Source organism: Pelmatolapia mariae, linkage group LG13, assembly GCF_036321145.2.
Source record: "Pelmatolapia mariae isolate MD_Pm_ZW linkage group LG13, Pm_UMD_F_2, whole genome shotgun sequence".
Taxonomy (NCBI): domain Eukaryota; kingdom Metazoa; phylum Chordata; class Actinopteri; order Cichliformes; family Cichlidae; genus Pelmatolapia; species Pelmatolapia mariae.
In genome coordinates this window covers 16,783,910-16,802,566 of record NC_086238.1, presented here as the reverse complement: position 1 = coordinate 16,802,566, position 18,657 = coordinate 16,783,910, and the positions used below count along the sequence as shown (strand labels likewise).

General features: G+C 39.9%; 1 protein-coding gene across 1 annotated transcript; it reads right to left on the bottom strand.

The window, feature by feature from the left end:
- Positions 1 to 2,891: 2,891 nt before the first annotated feature.
- On the bottom strand, positions 2,892 to 18,109 carry LOC134640011 (eukaryotic translation initiation factor 2-alpha kinase 3-like). Its single transcript, XM_063491569.1, has 13 exons — positions 17,990 to 18,109; positions 17,020 to 17,152; positions 16,830 to 16,919; positions 10,821 to 10,885; positions 10,567 to 10,630; positions 7,695 to 7,768; positions 7,496 to 7,612; positions 7,250 to 7,378; positions 6,969 to 7,170; positions 6,652 to 6,795; positions 3,833 to 3,934; positions 3,656 to 3,718; positions 2,892 to 3,160 (listed from the first exon to the last, which is right to left on the bottom strand). Exons 1-13 carry the CDS (start codon positions 18,088 to 18,090, stop codon positions 3,023 to 3,025), a joined length of 1,422 nt encoding a protein of 473 aa, XP_063347639.1. The 5' UTR covers positions 18,091 to 18,109; the 3' UTR covers positions 2,892 to 3,022.
- Between the last annotated feature and the right edge of the window lie 548 nt (positions 18,110 to 18,657).

Below are 18,657 nucleotides of genomic sequence, written 5' to 3'. Positions count from 1 at the left end.
GCTGGATGTGGTTCTGGAGAGGTGGAAAGCACAGCGTAAAAGCCAAGTGGAGCCTCAGGCAAGACACAGCATGCGCTCATGCTCCAGTTAACCTGAGTGCACCAAAGGTTAAGTGAGCTATAATTTAACAGGAACTTCTGAAATATATGCATAGGCAGGGGGAGATGACAAACCTATATCTCACCGGTCACATGTATTCTGAACCGTCACGTTTCATTTTGACATCTGCAGGTGGGCAACAGCTTTGTCTTAGCGGCAGAGCCGATTTCTAAAGCGCACAGAGCAAAGCAAACATTGCTGCTTCTGAAATGAGGCTACGCACAGAGTAATCGTTTGGCCCGACCCCCGGGGACTGTGGGGAGACACTCTGACTTGTGAGTCCATTTTACCCCCGGCAACATGGTTCAGGCCACTGACTAGAAGCACTGCTTCAATGCCCACAGTGCTCTCAGAGGAAGTGACCTCAATACATCCAATAAGCCTGCTCGCAGAAGCGCGACAGCTGCAGAAGATTGGAGACACACCAGGTTTCTTATCTTAGATGCTGCTAAAATGAGAAAGTACATTGTTTTGGTGGTGTAAATGTCACAGGAAGAACAGCTCAAAGTTTTCTCATGCAGTCGCTATCTAAATGACATCTGCAGAGTAAAAAAGAAAAGTCGACTGGCTTGAATAATTTTGGATTGTAAAGGAAAAAATAAGAATTTAAAGGCAGTGAATAGAAAATAGCAACAAAATTCTAATTGTGTCTACGTGCTTGTTAAAATCCACAGTAAAGAATTAATGATTTTATTTTCCCACTAATGTAACCTGCATGATTCAAGGTTTCTATAGCAAATACGAGTTATCTGGGTAAAACGCAGACTACATAAGATGGTTGTTTGGGTTTGTGAATTCACACTGTTCACTACAAAGATGAAGCCTGATTGCAGCCACACACTGCGAAGGTGGCCCAACCTCAGCTCTGTGATCTGATAGTGAAGTGATGTTTGTGCACTGTGTTTTTTTCTTTTAAACTTTTGGCTGGACACACACACGTACACGTTTTGTACTGATTTTATCAATGAACAGCTGCATACCTGCAAAACTGCTATTTGTGCAAATCTTTTTCCATTTGCTCACTAAGTGTGGTCCACAGTTATACATCACAGATCGCGATGCTTTTATGCATTTGAATGGATTCTAACAAAATGTTGTCTCACGTTCACTTACGGCCTTATTTTGCTTCCATACGGCACCTGTTTAGTCCTTGTAGTCGGGTCAGTTGTGAGCTTGTGTCTATAAATAAAGAGCCAAATATTTCACAGGAGATGCTAAACACTGGGCTTTATCAGGCTGAGACAAACGTGCCTCCAGATACTGAAGTTATTCCACATCGTGAAAAAAAGGAACTGTAATATTACTCGTGTCAGTTTGTGTGGTCAAAAATCTTTTAAGTAGCATTACTAACACTTCTCAGCAAACACCAACAGCTGCAAGTTACTGTAAGTCTTTCATGCAGGCTACAAGAGTCTTCTCAAGGTCTAAAGGGGGGAGATCAGTGAGGGGGGTTTAAAATATCCTATGTTCACTGCTGAGAGGATAAGGATCTGGATCTGCGTGGTTTCTTTCAGGAGCTTTCCCCCTTTCACTGCTGCTGTCACAATGAGGTAGTGCTGTAGCTGATAAGACAGAAATCAGTCCTTCACCTATGGCCTCTCCACAGGCGGCAAGCAAATTTTTTAAGGCTCTTTGCACTGTGGAGATTGTTGAGGTAACATACTGAGCTGCAGGAGCTGATTTGTGCTGATTAGCGGGCCCATGTGACTGTGGGCACCGGGTCCAGGTGATTGTGTGGGATCCTGCATTTGGCACTTGTTACTGCTGTTTTCCACTGAGATGTTAATCATCCAGCATGCGCCAGAGGCATGATTAAATGTCACGCAGCTCCCTCAGCTTTGGCCCTCTCACTGTGAATAAACCTCTCTCACCCACAGGCAGACAGGGCCTGGAGTCTGCAGCCGCGATTTGAACTGCCCGACCTATGCAGTGCCACAGCTCCCCCTACAGGCCAAAGAACAAAAGACAACAACAACAACAAAAAAAATCTTTTTATTTGACTTAGAAAACGTTACTCCTGATCAAAAGAGGAAACGGTGCAATCATCAGGTGATGCACAGACATAAATGCACATAGAAAGTATACAAAAGATAAAAAAAAAATAAATAAATAAAAAATTGCAAATGACATAAATTAAGACAGAAGAAAGATAGAAAAAAGAAAGGAGGATTGTCAGAAAAACTGAGGATTTTTCTCCAAGCTTCACATCCCAGTGCACCTCAGACTGCAATGGAGGAGTTTGCCGACCCCCACTGAGAGGTCAGAGCCTGAACTTGAACAGGTAACAGACAGCGATGAGCAGTTAGTCTCATCAAAACAAGAATCGTCATGAAAGCTCTGTTTCTACCTGTTCATGATTTTACAGTAGAATCAGTAGAAATGTTTTTGAGTGCTTTTGCTTTGTGTTGTCGGCTTTTTGTTCATACTTAAAAACTATAAGACTGTACATGTGTCCTCATTAGGGCACAAATTTGTGTTTGCGTGTTTATGGTGTAAAGCGAAAGTAATGTAACTAGTAGTGCAGCAAATTACTTTCTCTGGCGAGTAATTAAGTAACGTACTGCATTACTTTTAAGAAAAGTCAGTATGGACCGGTGGTAATATAAAATATTATATTATGCTTATTCTTTATCCTGCAACTGTAATTTCAATATGGGATCAATAAAATATCTAGTCATGTGTCAATTGGCATGGCTTGCACACTTCCTGGGAGGATGGGCAGAATTGCTCATTTAAATTTTAAAATGAAAACTACAGGTTTCTGCAGCTTCAATGTTTGGTGGTATGTTCTAAAAACGATCATTTATGATTTGTAAGTTGCATGTAAATATTTGACATCATTCTGAAAGTCTTTCAAGAGCACCAATGGATCTTTTTTCCCCCCACATGTGCAGATGAAATTCTTCTGTTGTATTCCCGCAATTTAGACAGTGGTCCTTCCACGACGTGCCATTTCTTCAGCGTTTATCTGTTTAGCGCACTCTTCCAGGTCTGTTATGACCTCAGACGCTTCAGGTCGGTCTTCGGGATTCATCCTCAGCATTGATCTGATGATGATGTACTGTAGCATAATAAGAGCAATAAAATATTAATTAGAAACAATCTTTCATTTGCACCATTTCTAGAGCTCAACTTCAACAACATTTTCCACTAAGTGTATATCTTTTAAATCCAGAGTCTTATTTCCCCAAATATGATGATCATCCCTTTCTGATTTTGTTCTTATCACCATCAGATGTTGAACCTAAACGTCCTGATGCTCCACAGACTTTCCTTGCTTCTGTGACAACTACAGCTGTACTAAAATAACTAAAAAAGGGCCTTTTTCAGTTATTTTTAATTAGCCTTTCAGACACTGGAATACTGGAGAGGTGTTTGCTGGAAATTGTCTTCTGTTAGCTGATGTAAATAATCCATCTAAAATCAAAACACATACATTTCTAAGTGACCCTAAAAATTTGTGAGGTTTTGGATCACAGCCTTTCCTCTGCCAGCACATATGTCGTGAGAAATGCATATTGAAATTTGCTAATACACTGAGAAAACGTTGATGTACCTCTGAGGTAAAACTGGATGCAAATTCTTGGGGAAGCTTCTGTTTTCTGATGTTATCCCAGATCTGAAATTCAGAAATAGTTCAGGAAGTTTCTGATGAAAAGTTAAAGACAAAACATTTGACCTCCTACAGATTATGAGCTACCGTGAACAGTATTGTGACTGTGACTCAACCTACCTTGTACTTTTCATAACGAGTGGAGAATTTCCAAAGAAGCTCAAAGTAGATCAGCCCCAAAGCAAATATGTCAACCTTCCTGCCATAGTTCGTCTCGCTCTTCTGTGTTAAAGCAGTTAAAACAGCATTAATAACAAGAAGCACTGAGAGCACAAACCTCCACCAAGGCAGCTCACTCTCTGGTCAGTGTTTACATTTAAGGGAATAGTACCGTATTTTGCACACAGAAATTCTGTAAGCATGGTTAATAAGTATCAATAGGTATTGATTTGTAAATAATTGGGCATGAATAACTTGAGCTTACAGGGCTCTAGACTAACTTTTTTCCACGGTTGCACTGGTGCGCCCAACTTTTTTTCTTAGGTCCACCAGCACAAAAGTTAGGTGCACCCAAATTTTTTAACCGCATCGATTAACACTGCAGTTTTACATGTGCACTTTTGGGGTGGGGGAGACCTGTTTTGCTGCTGCCTGCCGCTTGAAGGCAGTGGGAAGAGGGGACACTTGCATTTATTGCGGCATATGTGTTTTCAATCACTCTTTTCATCTTTTGTCATTACCCACAGTTACATCCACTTCTGTCAGGCTTAGACTACTCACTAGGGCTGGGTATTGTCACTGATTTGAATGAATTCAATTTTGACACAGTCAGAAATATAATTCTGATCATTTATCAGTACTGACACTTGTGAGACTTCATCAGGGGTGTAAGCATCACAGCAGATGCCTTTGTGTCAAAGATAAAAGGAGGATAAAACACAGAAAACATGAAAGAGATTTTCCTGGCCTGGCTTTTTATATCAGATAACCGCCTTAAAAAAATATTCTGCAAGCTAAGCGTTTTTCAATTTGGTATAATTTTTTTAAAAAGTATTAAAAAGCAAAAATGAAGATTTCTTGTCAGAGGTCATTTTGGGTGAAAAGAGAAAAACAGCACCTGACACCGCTGTACACAACGGTAGACTGGTGTGGAATAAGCAAACAAATAATGCAGAAAACAGATTTGAAGTACATTTTGTTCGGAGAGGGACAAAACCTGCAGCTCAGAATCAGTGAGATGCCGGCTTTCTCACCCGATGGCACAAACCCGTCGGGGTTGAAAGTCGTCAGCTCACTGATACGTCGGCTCCACCCTCTGTGTTTACGTCTTTGTGTGGAATCCCTTTACCTGCTCTCATTTACTATTTTAGCTGTTTGGTGGTTGTTGAAGTAGTTTTGTGAGCTCCTGGCGTTTCTGGCAAAATACATTTATATTTAAAAATCGATTCAGGATTTAAAGAATCAACATCGCATTATTCAAGCTAAAATCCATTTTAATCAGAAAATGGATTATTGAAACCCAGCCCTACTACTCACCCCTGTCTATCCACCTGCACTTTGGATCACTGGACATCACTGGACTTTAGAGCAGTGGAGATGTGTTCTCTGGTGTGACGAATCACACCTTGGTGGTTTCCAGGAGAATGGTACTTGTCTGGCTGCACTGTGGCAAGTGTAAAGTCTGGTGGAGGCGTGGGGTTGGTTTTCAGGAAGTTGTTCCATTGAAAGGAACTCCTAATGCTTCAGCATAATAAGAGACTTTGGGCAATTTTATGCTCCCAACTTTGTGGAAAATGTTTGGGGATAAACCCTTCCTGTCCCAACACCAGTGAACAAAGTAAGGTCCATTAAGACATGGATGAGCATGTTGTGTGTGGAAGAACTTGACTGGCTGGCACAGAGTCCTGACCTAAACCCCCTACAAAGATCAGAGCGGTAAATGCGAGCCAGTTTTCAATAAACACACTCCTATAAACACACTGCTTGTCCAGGTGCAAAGAATGGCTTCATATCAAATCTTATAGATTAAGAATTGGATATTGTTCAAGTTCATATGCGTGTCAAGGCAGAGGAGCAAATACTTTTGGCAAATATATTGCATGATTCCCTATATGTTGTCCATAAAAACATAGTTTCAATAAATAGCTCTATGGCATTATCATCAATTGAATGTCAGATCACTCTATTGAACTTTGAAAGGTCAGAGGTCAAGAATGATTTATTTTAAATCTTTTTACAATACTTTGTTGACGATACACACCACACTTATAAGAATCATAGTTTCTAAGTTACAAGGCTTTTTGTACATTTTTAAATACATCGAACTTGGTGGGTGTATGCCACATTTTAATGGATTGTTAAGGTGACCCCACTCTACACGTCTACAAAGGTTTATCAGAATAAATTCAAATGTTTTAAAGCTGTTGTGTTTACAGACAGAACAACACGTATGCAAACACTACCAAAAACAGAACCTCCTTGGTGGAGGTAACAATACACTGAATTCTTCTTCACCATGACTTATTACAACACAGCCTGTACTCATGAAGTTACCATCAGTTTTACTAATCCAGTCATCAAAGGCTTCAGTGACAGAAACCACTTAAGAGTAAAATACATTTGAATAATAATGACATAGATATATTCAAAATGATGATTATTATGATATTACGAAATATAGAAGTTATCCCTTTGAGACAGAAATTCAATTTTAGGGTTAATTAAGACAGATTATTTGCTCTGTATGATGTCAGTGAGCAGGGTTATTCCTGATACGGTCATCTCATGCACACAGATCTGCCTTTAAGCACAGAAGCCCCAACTAGCTGTTGATTTTGTTTGCAAGGAGCAGCCAATCAGAAGTGAAGGCTGAACTGAACTAAGCTGCAGGAAGAGAGGATACTTTTTCAAAAACGCAGAGCTACTCTAGTAGAGCCCAAAAATAAAATGGAGCAGCTGGAAATTAGCATAATAATGTCGACGGATGGAGCAGACCTCACCTGTTCAGGAGCCATGTATGATGGTGTTCCCTTATATTTAGTCCTTTCCATTGAGGACTTGTCATCGTCGTCAATCTCAGCAGTGACCAGTCCAAAGTCTCCGATTTTTACTTTTGTGTCTTGCCCAAACAGGATGTTGGCAGGCTAGCCGGATGAAACAAAGCAAACATGTGACCAACTGTTACATTCTGTGAGGCTGTAGGAGTGTTGGTGTAGTGTTGCAATAAACAGTAATGATTGAGAATCTATAACCTGTACACACACACAGGCCTGTGTGCTACCTGTGGTTAGCCCGTTATCTGCTTCGTCTGGCTCACCTTCAGGTCTCTGTGGATGAGCTTCTTGGAGTGAATGTACTCGATACCACTGACCATCTGCTGAGCAATGTTCAGACTTTCTTCTCTTCTCTTGGAGTTTGATTTCTTCGTATACCAGTCTTCTATCCAGTCTAGAAGTGTTTTGGTGTCACACAGTTCCATCTGAATATAGAGGCACTTCTTGGGTGAACCAGTGGAAGACCTAAAACAGGATGAATGATCAAACAGTGAAATGATACAAAAGAAGTGAAGAATTACTTTCACAAGTGGACGAGTCTTACTGTGAAGTACTGCAGCTTTCGTCAGTGCTGTCCGACTGGTATCCTGAATCCTCCATCCAACACGAGAAGTATCTAATGATATTAGGGTGCTCGAGGTCTGACAACGCCTTGGCTTCTCGAAGAGCTTTTCTAATTCAAAGAGGGGGGAAAAACTGAATCATGCAACTTTACTATAACTAACTGTAGCAATATAAACCAATAAAGCAGGCAGTGAAATCATGCAATATTACAGAACACTTCACTTACTCGTTCCAGCGGATGATCTTTATTGCGTAATACCGTTCCACCAGTTTATCTTTTACCTTGAGTACTCGACCAAAAGCTCCTTTACCCAGCTCCTCTACGTAGTCAAACTGTGAATGACTGTTGACAATTTCTTAAAGCATTTGAATAGAAGGTGATAATTTTGATAATATTTGATTCTCATATTTTTTATTTTCCATACCTGAAGATTTCTGAATCAGCTGACATATCACTGGGGGAGCTTCCTGAACTCTTTTCTTCAGGACACAACATATCCTTGACAAAACAATACAATAGAATGCATAGTGTAAAAGAAAAACAAAAAAAAAGGACACCAAAGCATTTAGTATGACTTAACTCAAAATTACCTAAATCAATGAACTTTTCACAGTATCTTTTTTAAAATACTGTGAACTGCAGCTTAGTAGCATGTCTGAATAGATGTTCACATATTTTCGGCTTCATATAAGCTTTTTGTTGCTCTGCAAATTTGAGTAAATACAGAAAATTTTGCTAGAAAATATAAAGCAACAGTAAATTAAAGTAAATCAATATTTACTGCATATAAATAGCAATGTTGGGTTACTTAACGTAATCCCTGATTCTCTGATAATGGAGTGAGATGTTTCACTATGAGAATCACCTTGGTGTGACTAACTATGGAAGCTCCAATGACACCCTGTCTGTCCATGACAGATCTGCCGAGCCGTGCCCCTCCTAACTCATTCTCAGCAGATTTCTTTTGGTCCCCAAGCAAAGGATGAAAGTGCTGGTGAAACACTGTTATCAAAGAACCAGGGGTTACGTTAAGTAACCAAACGCTCTTTTTCTACCTTTGCTCGGTGTTTCAGTATGGGAGATATAGCCCATTCCCAAACTGCACCAGCCCCCTGAAGCTATGCTGTAGAACTACACCAGGTATAGCACAGGATCTCAGGTCAGACCTTAGGCACTAGATTCCAGCACTGCCTGAGCCAGGGTCAACTATGCAAAAACCCGTAGGGCTGCCATGATTAGTTGACTTGTCACAATTACGTCTACTAACAAAATAGTCAACCACTAATTTAATAGTCGATGTGTCTGAAGCTTTTTAAGAGCCTGAAAAATGCAGGAATAACTAGTAGGATTTAAAAGTGTAATAACGTACTGAAACATAAGATGGCAGCACTGCATGTACACGGATGCCAGCTGCCGCTAAACGTGAAAGAAGAAGCCGTCTCCGGTATCATAGTTGTGTCCAAATTCAAGGGCCACATCCTTCGGAGGCCGATTACGTTACAGTGACACAACGAAGGCTGTCCAAATTTGTAGACTAGAATCTGGCCTTTATTTCCCCAGATATGAAGGATGGGTCGGGTGTATCCTTCATGGCCCAACCTATTCCAGAATTCATAGCATGGCCCAGCCAATCCCAACAATGGCGTCAGCTACTTAGTTTAAATATTAATCTTTCTGGTTCACAAAATAAACTTAAGATATTTTCAAGCAAGAATGTAGCTGTTTAAACTTCAAATATCTGCTCGATTTATCAAGATATCACATATCTGCAAAAGTGCTCCGACGTTTTTGGAGACGTCTGTTACCCACCAGCTCCATAGCTAGCCGGAAGGCCAAGGTTCACTGGAGCCGGCGAGAACACCGAACTTATGCCACATTGTTTTCAAACCCTCCGCGGTGTTTCACTACTCAGGTTAAAAATGATATATAATCGTTCAGATAACTTAAAAATGTTATTGTTTGGCTTTTTTCAGTATTTTATTTGTTCCTGAGTAAATTGGTTTGGCTGAGATTAAAGTTTTAGTTTTTACACAGCTGAATAAACGTCAACTGATTAAACAGAAGTGTGAGATGCTCGAGAATTTACTCCAGTTTCCTGTTATATTTTAGATAGCAATGAGCAGACGGCTGAGTTTATTAAACTCCACTGAGACAATGTGCAAATTTCATTAAAAGTTTAATAAACTATCATCATGTCTTTATTTTTAGTTAGCACATACGTTAAACACGTCAAGCTGTTATATAAGAGCAGATGCACGCTGGTGCAATAAGCTGTACGGTTTACGTCCAGTGGACACATGATCTGATTAGTCGACTATTCGCAAAAATAACTGGTGACTAGCCAACTATCAAAATAATCGTTTGTGGCGGCCCTAAGATCTAGCCCACAAAAATACAAATGTGTGTGGCACATATATCCTGGACTGATACACCTCTGAACAAAGCTCAGGATGTGACAATACCAATGGTAGAATGAGTTTGGAGTCCCAGGAGACCTATGAGCCCTTAGAGCTGTAAGCCAGAGCTATGGTCTCTACAATCCAATGAGCTAGCCTGCGGCGTTACAGGGGCCCGCCCTTGTCAGGGGAGGCCCAGGAAACAAACAGCTGATCTGATATTCTGAACCCAGCAGTTCTGTCCACAAGTCCCCAAGACTCTCATGGGGTCCACCTGTAAAGCATGTTTACTGGCGGACTGAGCATGTTTAGCAACCAGACAAGACTCGCTGTAATGCAATTGCCTGAGTCACACAAACGTCAGCCATCTCGTCAAACAAAACCAGGAACTGCTGGAACAACTCGCCTGACACGACAGCTGTTTAATAGAGTGTAACTATAAGTGGACTTCTTCCAAAGGATTTACCATAATCCAAACTGGGACTGGAAAAACCGTTCAGTGATATACTCCTATACGGGACAACTGAGAACTGTTTAGCAGCTAATCAAGTTAGCGGTAAGAAAGCAACAATGACTTAGAATAAGGAGGCGGAGTCCTGAGCTCGGCTTGACAGGTCTGTCATGGACAGATGGGTTGTCATTGGAGCTTCCATAGTTGGTTACGCCAAGGCAATTACCATAGTAAAACACTGAAGTTAGAAAAAGAACTTGTTTTTGTTCTAATAATCACGTTCGATTTAAAATAGGACAGTGTGCGTGAAACATCAAATGTGTTGTCAAATTTTACTGCCAGTTTCTTCAGGTTTTACTTAATTGTGAGTCACTCGGACACACTGGCCCCTTTTAAAGTTTTTACTCAAAATAGCACTTTTAGTGTGAAAGGTAATACAAGACCCAAACCTTGGAGTTTTTTGACAAATTACAGGTCTTTGCCACAGGTTCTGCTGAAGCGCCACAGGAATCCCTAGGAGAATACAAAGAGGTAAATTAGTAAACAGTCCATCCTTTCTCTTTTGCTTATCCTCATCAGGCTTGAGGGGGGGCAGGCGCCTAACCCAGCTGTCATAGGGCGAGAGGCAGTGTACATCCTGGACAGGTACCAGTCTAGTCTACCATTTTCACAAATCTACCACTGCTATCAGTTTGTGACTTACGGTTCAGTCTGTGGCGTGGGCAGCATGGCTGAGACTCCATCTTGAAACACTTCGAAGCGCGACACCTGAAACACAAGTAGAAAGTCTTTAACTTCTGTACCATATCGTCCTCCTTAAAATCTATGTATGTAATGTTAATTACACTTGCAGGCAACAACTCAATGCATTTATACATGGTTGTCTTATAATTTAAGTGATCTACTCAGATTTTCCTACACACTCATCTATGGTTTACAGGGAACGGCCAGAAACAGAGAAGATATCCAATGAGTGGTAGTTCTCTGATAAGGTCTCGCTGATGCCAGAGGAGAACGTCAATAATGCTTTGAGTTGAAGGGAAAGCACCATTAACTCAAAAAACCATACAGGTAGAAGAGCATCTCTGAAACAGCAGCACAAGACCACACTGGTAGCCACGCCCATCAAGCTTAAACCAATCTCAAACTGGTTTCTTGAACATGACAATGGACCTGATTTACAACCAGTGTGCAAAAACAAATCTGTGTGCAAATTTGGAGTAGGAAAGTGTTATGCACAAATCCGTGATTTATTAAAAAAAAAAAGAAAGAAAAAGAAATAACAATAATAACGACTTTTTTATTTTATTTTATTTTTTTTTGTCGTTATTACTTTTGGTCATTTACAGTTTTCCAAAACACCACAGGCTACAAAATCTCAGAATTACAAAAAAAAGCATGTAAAGAAAGCTAAATATTACTTGGAAAGGTGTAAGCCAGGGATGTCAAACTCCAGGCCTCGAGGGCCGGTGTCCCGCAGGTTTTAGATCTCATCCTGGGTCAACACACCTGAATCAAATGACTAGTTCATTACCAGGCTTCTGGAGAACTTCAAGACATGTTGAGGATGTAATTTAGCCATTTAAATCAGCTGTGTTGGATCAAGGACACATCTAAAACCTGGAGGACACCTTGAGGCCTGGGGTCCGACACCCGTGGCGTAAGCCTTAACCTTGATCATTCTAGTTTTCTTCCACTTAACCGGGGCTGAGTCGCAGGGGCAGCAACCTAGAGAAGCCTCCCTCTCCCCAGCCACCTCCTCCATATCATTAAGGGAAACACTGAGGTGGCAGCTTCAATATATTATTTTCTCCAATGTGTCCTAGGTCTACCCCGAGGCCTTAATTTTTCCCTGTTTTGCCACATGCTGGAGAAGCTGTAGGTAGAGTCGCCCTTTCCTCCACCAGCTCAGAAACCGTTGTGGTACACAAAAACTACCTTCACATGTTCCCGGACTTTGTCTCCGAGCTAACTGCGTCACAGAACAAACTGCAGTCTACCCCGCGTCATTGTGCTTGGCTATAGACAGTACATGGACCTGGATGGCACTGAGGTGGCCATCTTAGCCAACCCACTTCATAGAAAGCCACCCCTGGTGGCTTACCTGGCCGCTTTCCACAACGATGGTGTCAGTGGCCCCACAACTCTATCGTCGAAGCACTGCAAATTCTCTGCATCACAGGTGGACAAGAATTATCAGGCTCGGGCTACACCACTCTGCTCCAGACGTGCCAGGCAATATTCCTGGCGAAGCTGTCACTGATTCTGTTGCAAATGTATGCTCTGGGTTTTCTCTGTAAGCTTTCAAAAGAGCTGGCTAACCTGAATCTGGAGCTGTGTTAATGTGGCTTGTAGTGGACTCTGCCACCTTTTGCCGATACTTAAAAGGGTGCGACCCTAACCTGGAGACAGGTAACTGAAAGACAGACATTGAGTAAAGTGAGAAGGATATTCCTTCTGAGGTAACCTGTTCAGTGTAGAGATGTCCTGTTTTAATTTACAGATTGCCAAGCTGCTGCTTTGTTGTGGTGGATTTCTGACTGCTGGGCAGAGGTCCTTATACGCCGATGGCTATTGCAATTTTTTTTTTAAACTGGTTTAACTCATCAGCGAAGAGCTGAGAACTGTTCTTATTGTTGTGGTTGTATATTATATTATTGATGGAAGACCAGGAGTGACAAAATGAATGAGCTAGATATTGCATTAAATAATGAATTAAATGTTTCATTAATGAATTAAATTTGGAATTAATTAATATAACATATCGCCGGTAAGTTACCACAGTGCCAGCTGTTTAATTCGGAGCAGCTTATGCAGTAACCATGGTAACCACGGACTGAGCGGCTGGATTGACGCAGGTCAGACAATTTTACATGTATGATCTTGAAACAGGATATAGACTTTGTAATTGCTAACCTCATATCAAATGTGTACATAGGCTGAGTCTATGTTTGACGTTCATTTTATATCAAATCTTTGCTCTCAAACTTTTAAACAGCAGTGAGTCTGCAGCTGAGAGAATACCAACTCTGTCGGTGCAGATTTGATCATTTCTGTTTAAAACCAGCTGGAAGTGCTACATTCTCACTCAGTCTTTTATTTACAGCATGTTTTAAGTGTTTAAATGAGCAGCGTGTGTAAAGCCTGCTGTACTAAAATCTCTGCACATACTGTCTGGCATTGTCAAGGGAACAAGCGTGTATTACTTTGGTGATTTATTAAATGTATACATGTTATTATGCTTTATTCTAATCTGTTCCTGAGTCTATAATGCTGATGGAAATGCAGATAACACATAACACACAGCAAGAACACTTATTCAACCAATCATCTGCAACAAACAAGTGTTCATCTCTTTTACAACAGTGTTGTGTTTGACTGCTATATTTTTATGTTCTTTATGCTGTAGAATTTCACGTCTCTAAAATAGTTGGCACTAACAAGGATGATTTTCTGTAAAAGTATATTGATATGACCCGAGAATTAGTTTCGTAGATAACCGTTAGATTAGTTTGATGCTGCAAATACTTTCATGTGACCGACTGTTTATCCTGGTCCCAGTGTTAGAGTCAGTGATTCCAGGTGATGGAAAGAAATCCTGGATATGCTGACTTCACCCTGTGTATACAGGGCTACGAGGCAGCAGCTTGACTGCCTGTTTACCCTTATTAGTTAAACATCGTGATGTCTGAGTGTGTTTCATAGTGTCTAACGAGCTTTGTACAGTTAAACCGAACAGTTACTACATGACAGAAACACCAATGTTATCTCTTTTAATAAAGTTTATGCACGTATGCACAGGTCAAGCTGACTATTGAACAAAAAAAAAAAAAAAAAAAACCCCAGAAAACGAAAAACAAAGATCAGATGTTAATCGGATTCATTTGCTCTCCCTCTCCTCCTTAAACATGTTCTAAATGTTAGTTAGAAATAAATAAATTAAATGTTTTAAATAAAATGAATGGGCATTTAATTAATTATTGACACATTTGATTAATTATTTAATGGCATATTTAATTAATTCATTTTTTCACTCCTGGCCCTCCATATTAGAGTGGCTCAATCACTTCTTATTGTTAAAGACAGTGAAGGTGCTGCGTGGAAACTGATTTTTCTCACTGCTTTTAGCATGTACCCCACTGAGCTTGAGTGCTGACGGGCATTGAATATTTTGTTGTATACATTTTTGCCCATTTGAGGCAGGGCATATATTCCCTGCAGCGCTTCTCCTGTCTTCCTCGTACTATTCTATAATTTTAGCATTTTTAATGTATTTAATAAATTAGATCTTTTAATTGTTTGCTTGGTGCTACTGTTACATGTATAGAAAGATTGTTTTGAACTGACTCTATGCCTATGGCTCTTCTCTATCTAAATAGTACTTCCTATGGGTCACACACACATCGTAAATTGGATGGTAATTTTGTGTGCAAATTAGAGCAGGGCGATATGATCCAAAATATTTATCACGATATACATTTGAAAATTTGCGATAACGATATAACTGACGATATAATTGACACTAGACAATAGTGCTGGGCGATATGGAAAAAATATTTATCACGATATGAATTATTTTATATCACGATAACGATATATATCACGATATACCACCTGACCTGTGGTCATCTGGAAAGTATGCAGTCTGTAAACAGCGAGTGGAGAGGGTGCAGTCTTTGTTTTGAATTACTGTAAAGTATGTCGCAAATCCGGGTGCATGTAAAGCAGCACCATGTTGCAAAACCACAAGACAGTTTCTTTGCGAAAAATATCATTTTTTTATACTTTATTTTCTCTTGCATAAAGTTCAGAGTATGTATAGTGAGAAGACAACACTAATATATTTGCACAGGCTATTTAACCCTTTAAGACCTACCATAGAACCAAGTCCGCCAGAGCTTATCTTTACATTTATTTATTTTGAGTGTCTTCATAGTTTTATTTTTGAGATACACAAATTTTTATATATAAATGAAAATAAATAAATGCAAATTTGCAAAAAACAGCATGTGCATCAAAATAAACTATTTCCAACAGTGTAATTTGACTTCTAAGCATCCCAGAAACGATACAGAAGAGCATAAAGTCAAACATGACTTTTAAAAACACCAACAGACTTTGAAGCTTAAACTACATTTTCCGCGAAAGTGACGTCACTTCCGGTTTCGGACAGGTAATGGCGGACATGCGATAGTTGCGCTGACTTATATTCCAACTAGGAAGTGTTATGAACAGCTGATCGGATCGGCAAAGCGTGTTTCTGGAATATTATGTTTTTGTTGCTGCAAGTCTGGAATATTATGTTTTTGTTGCTGGAAGTGCTTTTTATGCAATTTTTGCAAAGCTATATGTGGAAGAAAACCGTGACCTAGGGCAAGCTAATGGAATAAGATGTAAGTACAACCCCTACGGTTTCATATGCAAAAAAAAAAAAAAACATTATTGCACTACCTTACGTGGTTACAGTTCTACAGGGATTTAAAATAGTTAGGGAAAACGGAGTGTGCCTGCTCTGACCGGTTGTAAAGGGTTAATGATATATTTTATGTAATAATTTGTAAAATTCGGGTTAGAAACGATAGAAACGATAGAAGACAAATGGCACGATAGACACTTTTCTATCGTCCACACGATATATATCGTCATATCGCCCAGCACTACTAGACAAAATACTTTACAACTCCACAACTTTGTTAGTGCAAAAAAAAAAAAGATCAATGTATTTATTTTCACTTAAACAAGCAGCTGTTTTTTATGTGCATTAAAGTTATATAAAAATTTAACAGTGCAAATGCAAATTCCTTGCTGACAGTTTAACCAAAAGGCATTTCCAGTGGAAATTGGCCGACAGATCCTCAGCATAACCATGTATAATATCCACAAAACTTAAAAAGAGGTTATACACACACAATACGGTAATATTATGTTGAAGCACAGTACGTATCACTCCGCGAGGCTCCTGCCTACGGTAGCCGTAATGCTCCGACAATCCATCAAGCTGTGCGGGTTCGTAGCTTAGCAAAGTCGTACTAAAACATTTGACAGATTTTCGAGCGCCGTGTACCACATGAAATTGTTTCGAGGTCAGTAAACACAACCAGAATTCATACATAAGGCACACGGGATTATAAGGGGCACTGTCGATTTTCAGATTTTAAGTGTGCCGTATTTTTCAAAAAAAAAAAAAAACACGGTAATAACGACGGCCCGCTAGCATGCTCTACCAAAAATAGTGCTTTGTTGTGTATCCGACGGACGAAAGCTAAACCAGTTCCACACCATTGAAGTTGCAGCATTTTTACAAACCAATTCTGGTTCATCGTTTCATTCAATGATCTACTTTCGCCCTTCTCATTCTCCATCGCCGCCATGCTTTTTCCACCATGTACGTATGAAAACAAAGGCACTGCGCATGCACATTTTACCCATATTCTATCGCGATATTTCATTTTCTTATCGTTGCCCAACATTATACCGGTATTACCGTGAAGGGTATGATATGGCCCAGCCCTAGTGCAAATTCAAACTCAAATGACCTTCGTAGTCACTGGATCTTAATAAGTCAGACAGTATTTCCTGGTACTTCATTTTGACCCCTTAACATTTACAGTAATAACAAGATCCACTGTTTGCTCCAAGTGACATGCTACACCATGCATACAAGTTAGTGTTTGATTTAAACCAGCACAGGTTATAATGCATTGCTACTCACCCCGTTAGTTTGGCGTTCAGATATACCATCAAACAGAGTTTTTCTGCATTTCAGGTGAGAACGTTGCGCATTTGAATCTTTTTTCTTCATCTGAAAGAAAAACAGATTTTTCAGAAATGACATCATTGTTAAGAATAGAACAACAAATTTGTGATACATGTTCCATATACAGGCACATGCACCATCTTACCTCCAGGATTTGATTTTCCTTCTCATTCAAACTTTCCAGGGCATTTCGAGCTGCGTTCTGCTTTGCTTTTTCAGCATTCTTCCCCTCACCATTAGGAAACCTTTGCCCATTGATCACAGCCCTCATGATGACTCTGACAAAGAATTTTAAAAGCTCTAATTAACATTGCTGATGTACTCCAACTCTAAAGTTTGATCACAGCTTCTCATTTAACAGTTTTTCTTTATTTTCATGACTATTTACATACATTTTGATGCCATCTCACCGAAGGCATCAAAACTATGAATGAACACATATGGAATTATGTAGTAAACAAAAAAGTGAAATAACTCAAAAAACGTTTTATATTTTAGATTCTTCAAAATAGCCACCCTTTGCTTTGATTACTTTATGAGCTTCATAAGGTAGTCACCTGAAAGAGCGGTAAGTGATAACTGAATGTTTCTAGAGCTATGTGAGGACATGGCAACATAACCGCGGGGAAACTTCTGGGGATGATGATGTTGCGGGAGCGAGCACAACATGACAAATCTGTCAGAGAAGGGCGAAATTTTGATCATGCCGATCGCAGAAATGTGAAGCCACGGAGGCTTTTCATCGTTTTGATGTTCACTGTAGTAGCTATTTTAATTTCTTAAAGTTCTCTTTACATGGTTTGGTTATGAAAAGAAAGAACTGAGTCCCAAGTTAAATAATGTAATAAGCGAGGTCACTGCCACAGTCAACTACGTCAAAACACGACTTGTCAAAGCCCAGATTTTTCGGGACTGTGCTCCGACAACACAGCCGTTCTGTATCACCGCGAGTCTTACTTATTCCAAGTTAAACCAAATAGCTATTATTAAACTAATATAAGACTACAAGGACTTAGTAGTTGGTTTAGCACTTGCATGGCCCAATGCACAATATGGCTGCATACCCTCTTTAATACATTGCAGCTGCCGAACACATTTATCCGGTTTTAGCTCACCTTTTCTCGCCATGTCTCTCTAAAACGTTCTCATATTCCAGCTTCAAATCGTTCCTCCGTGCAAGGTTTTTCAGTCGTGTTATGTACTTATTCTTGCCCATCTTAAATCGCGAAACCCTGGTCGGACTTAAAATACTTGCTGTAATGCTGCAGAGTTTACACACAGATCTAAATTTCCCGCAACCGCTGGCTAGTGAGGGCCCGTTCCTCACGTGACACACTTCGTCAGAAACGTGCCGAGACTTGATTCGTCGGAGAGTCACGTGATCAATGATGTCCGAAGTCTGGGGTAATCACGTGGGGGCAGAGACCTCACAGCATAAGCATTTATATATTGTGTGGTTTTTGTTGTTGTTGTTTTTTTTTTTATTAAAAAACATCAGCAAGTCACAAGCAAAAGGAGAACACACCATGGCACTCGTTTAAACAAGGAAGGTTTATTCATGAAAATGATTTATTATTAAAAAAGACATAACACAATTTTTCACCCCCCCCAAAAAAGATACATGTTTAAAGTACAATATCAGCCCAATATCAAACAGAACTGTCACATGATATCAAACAAAAGCTGTCAATTCAGTTGTGTAGAGTGGGCAATCATAATGAACCAGTTCATTATGAATATTAGATTCTAGCTGCTCTTCATGTTTTTGGCCACCAGAGTTTGA

What these genes read in the sequence shown, in the direction of transcription:
- LOC134640011 (XM_063491569.1), bottom strand. Translation starts at nt 18,090, where the DNA reads ATGGGCAAGAATAAGTACATAACACGACTGAAAAACCTTGCACGGAGG. An exon ending in AAGATCATCCGCTGGAACGA is followed by an intron (nt 7,379 to 7,495) that starts GTAAGTGAAGTG and finishes TCTTTGAATTAG; the next exon opens with AAAAGCTCTTCGAGAAGCCA. An exon ending in CTCGTTATGAAAAGTACAAG is followed by an intron (nt 3,719 to 3,832) that starts GTAGGTTGAGTC and finishes TCTGAATTTCAG; the next exon opens with ATCTGGGATAACATCAGAAA.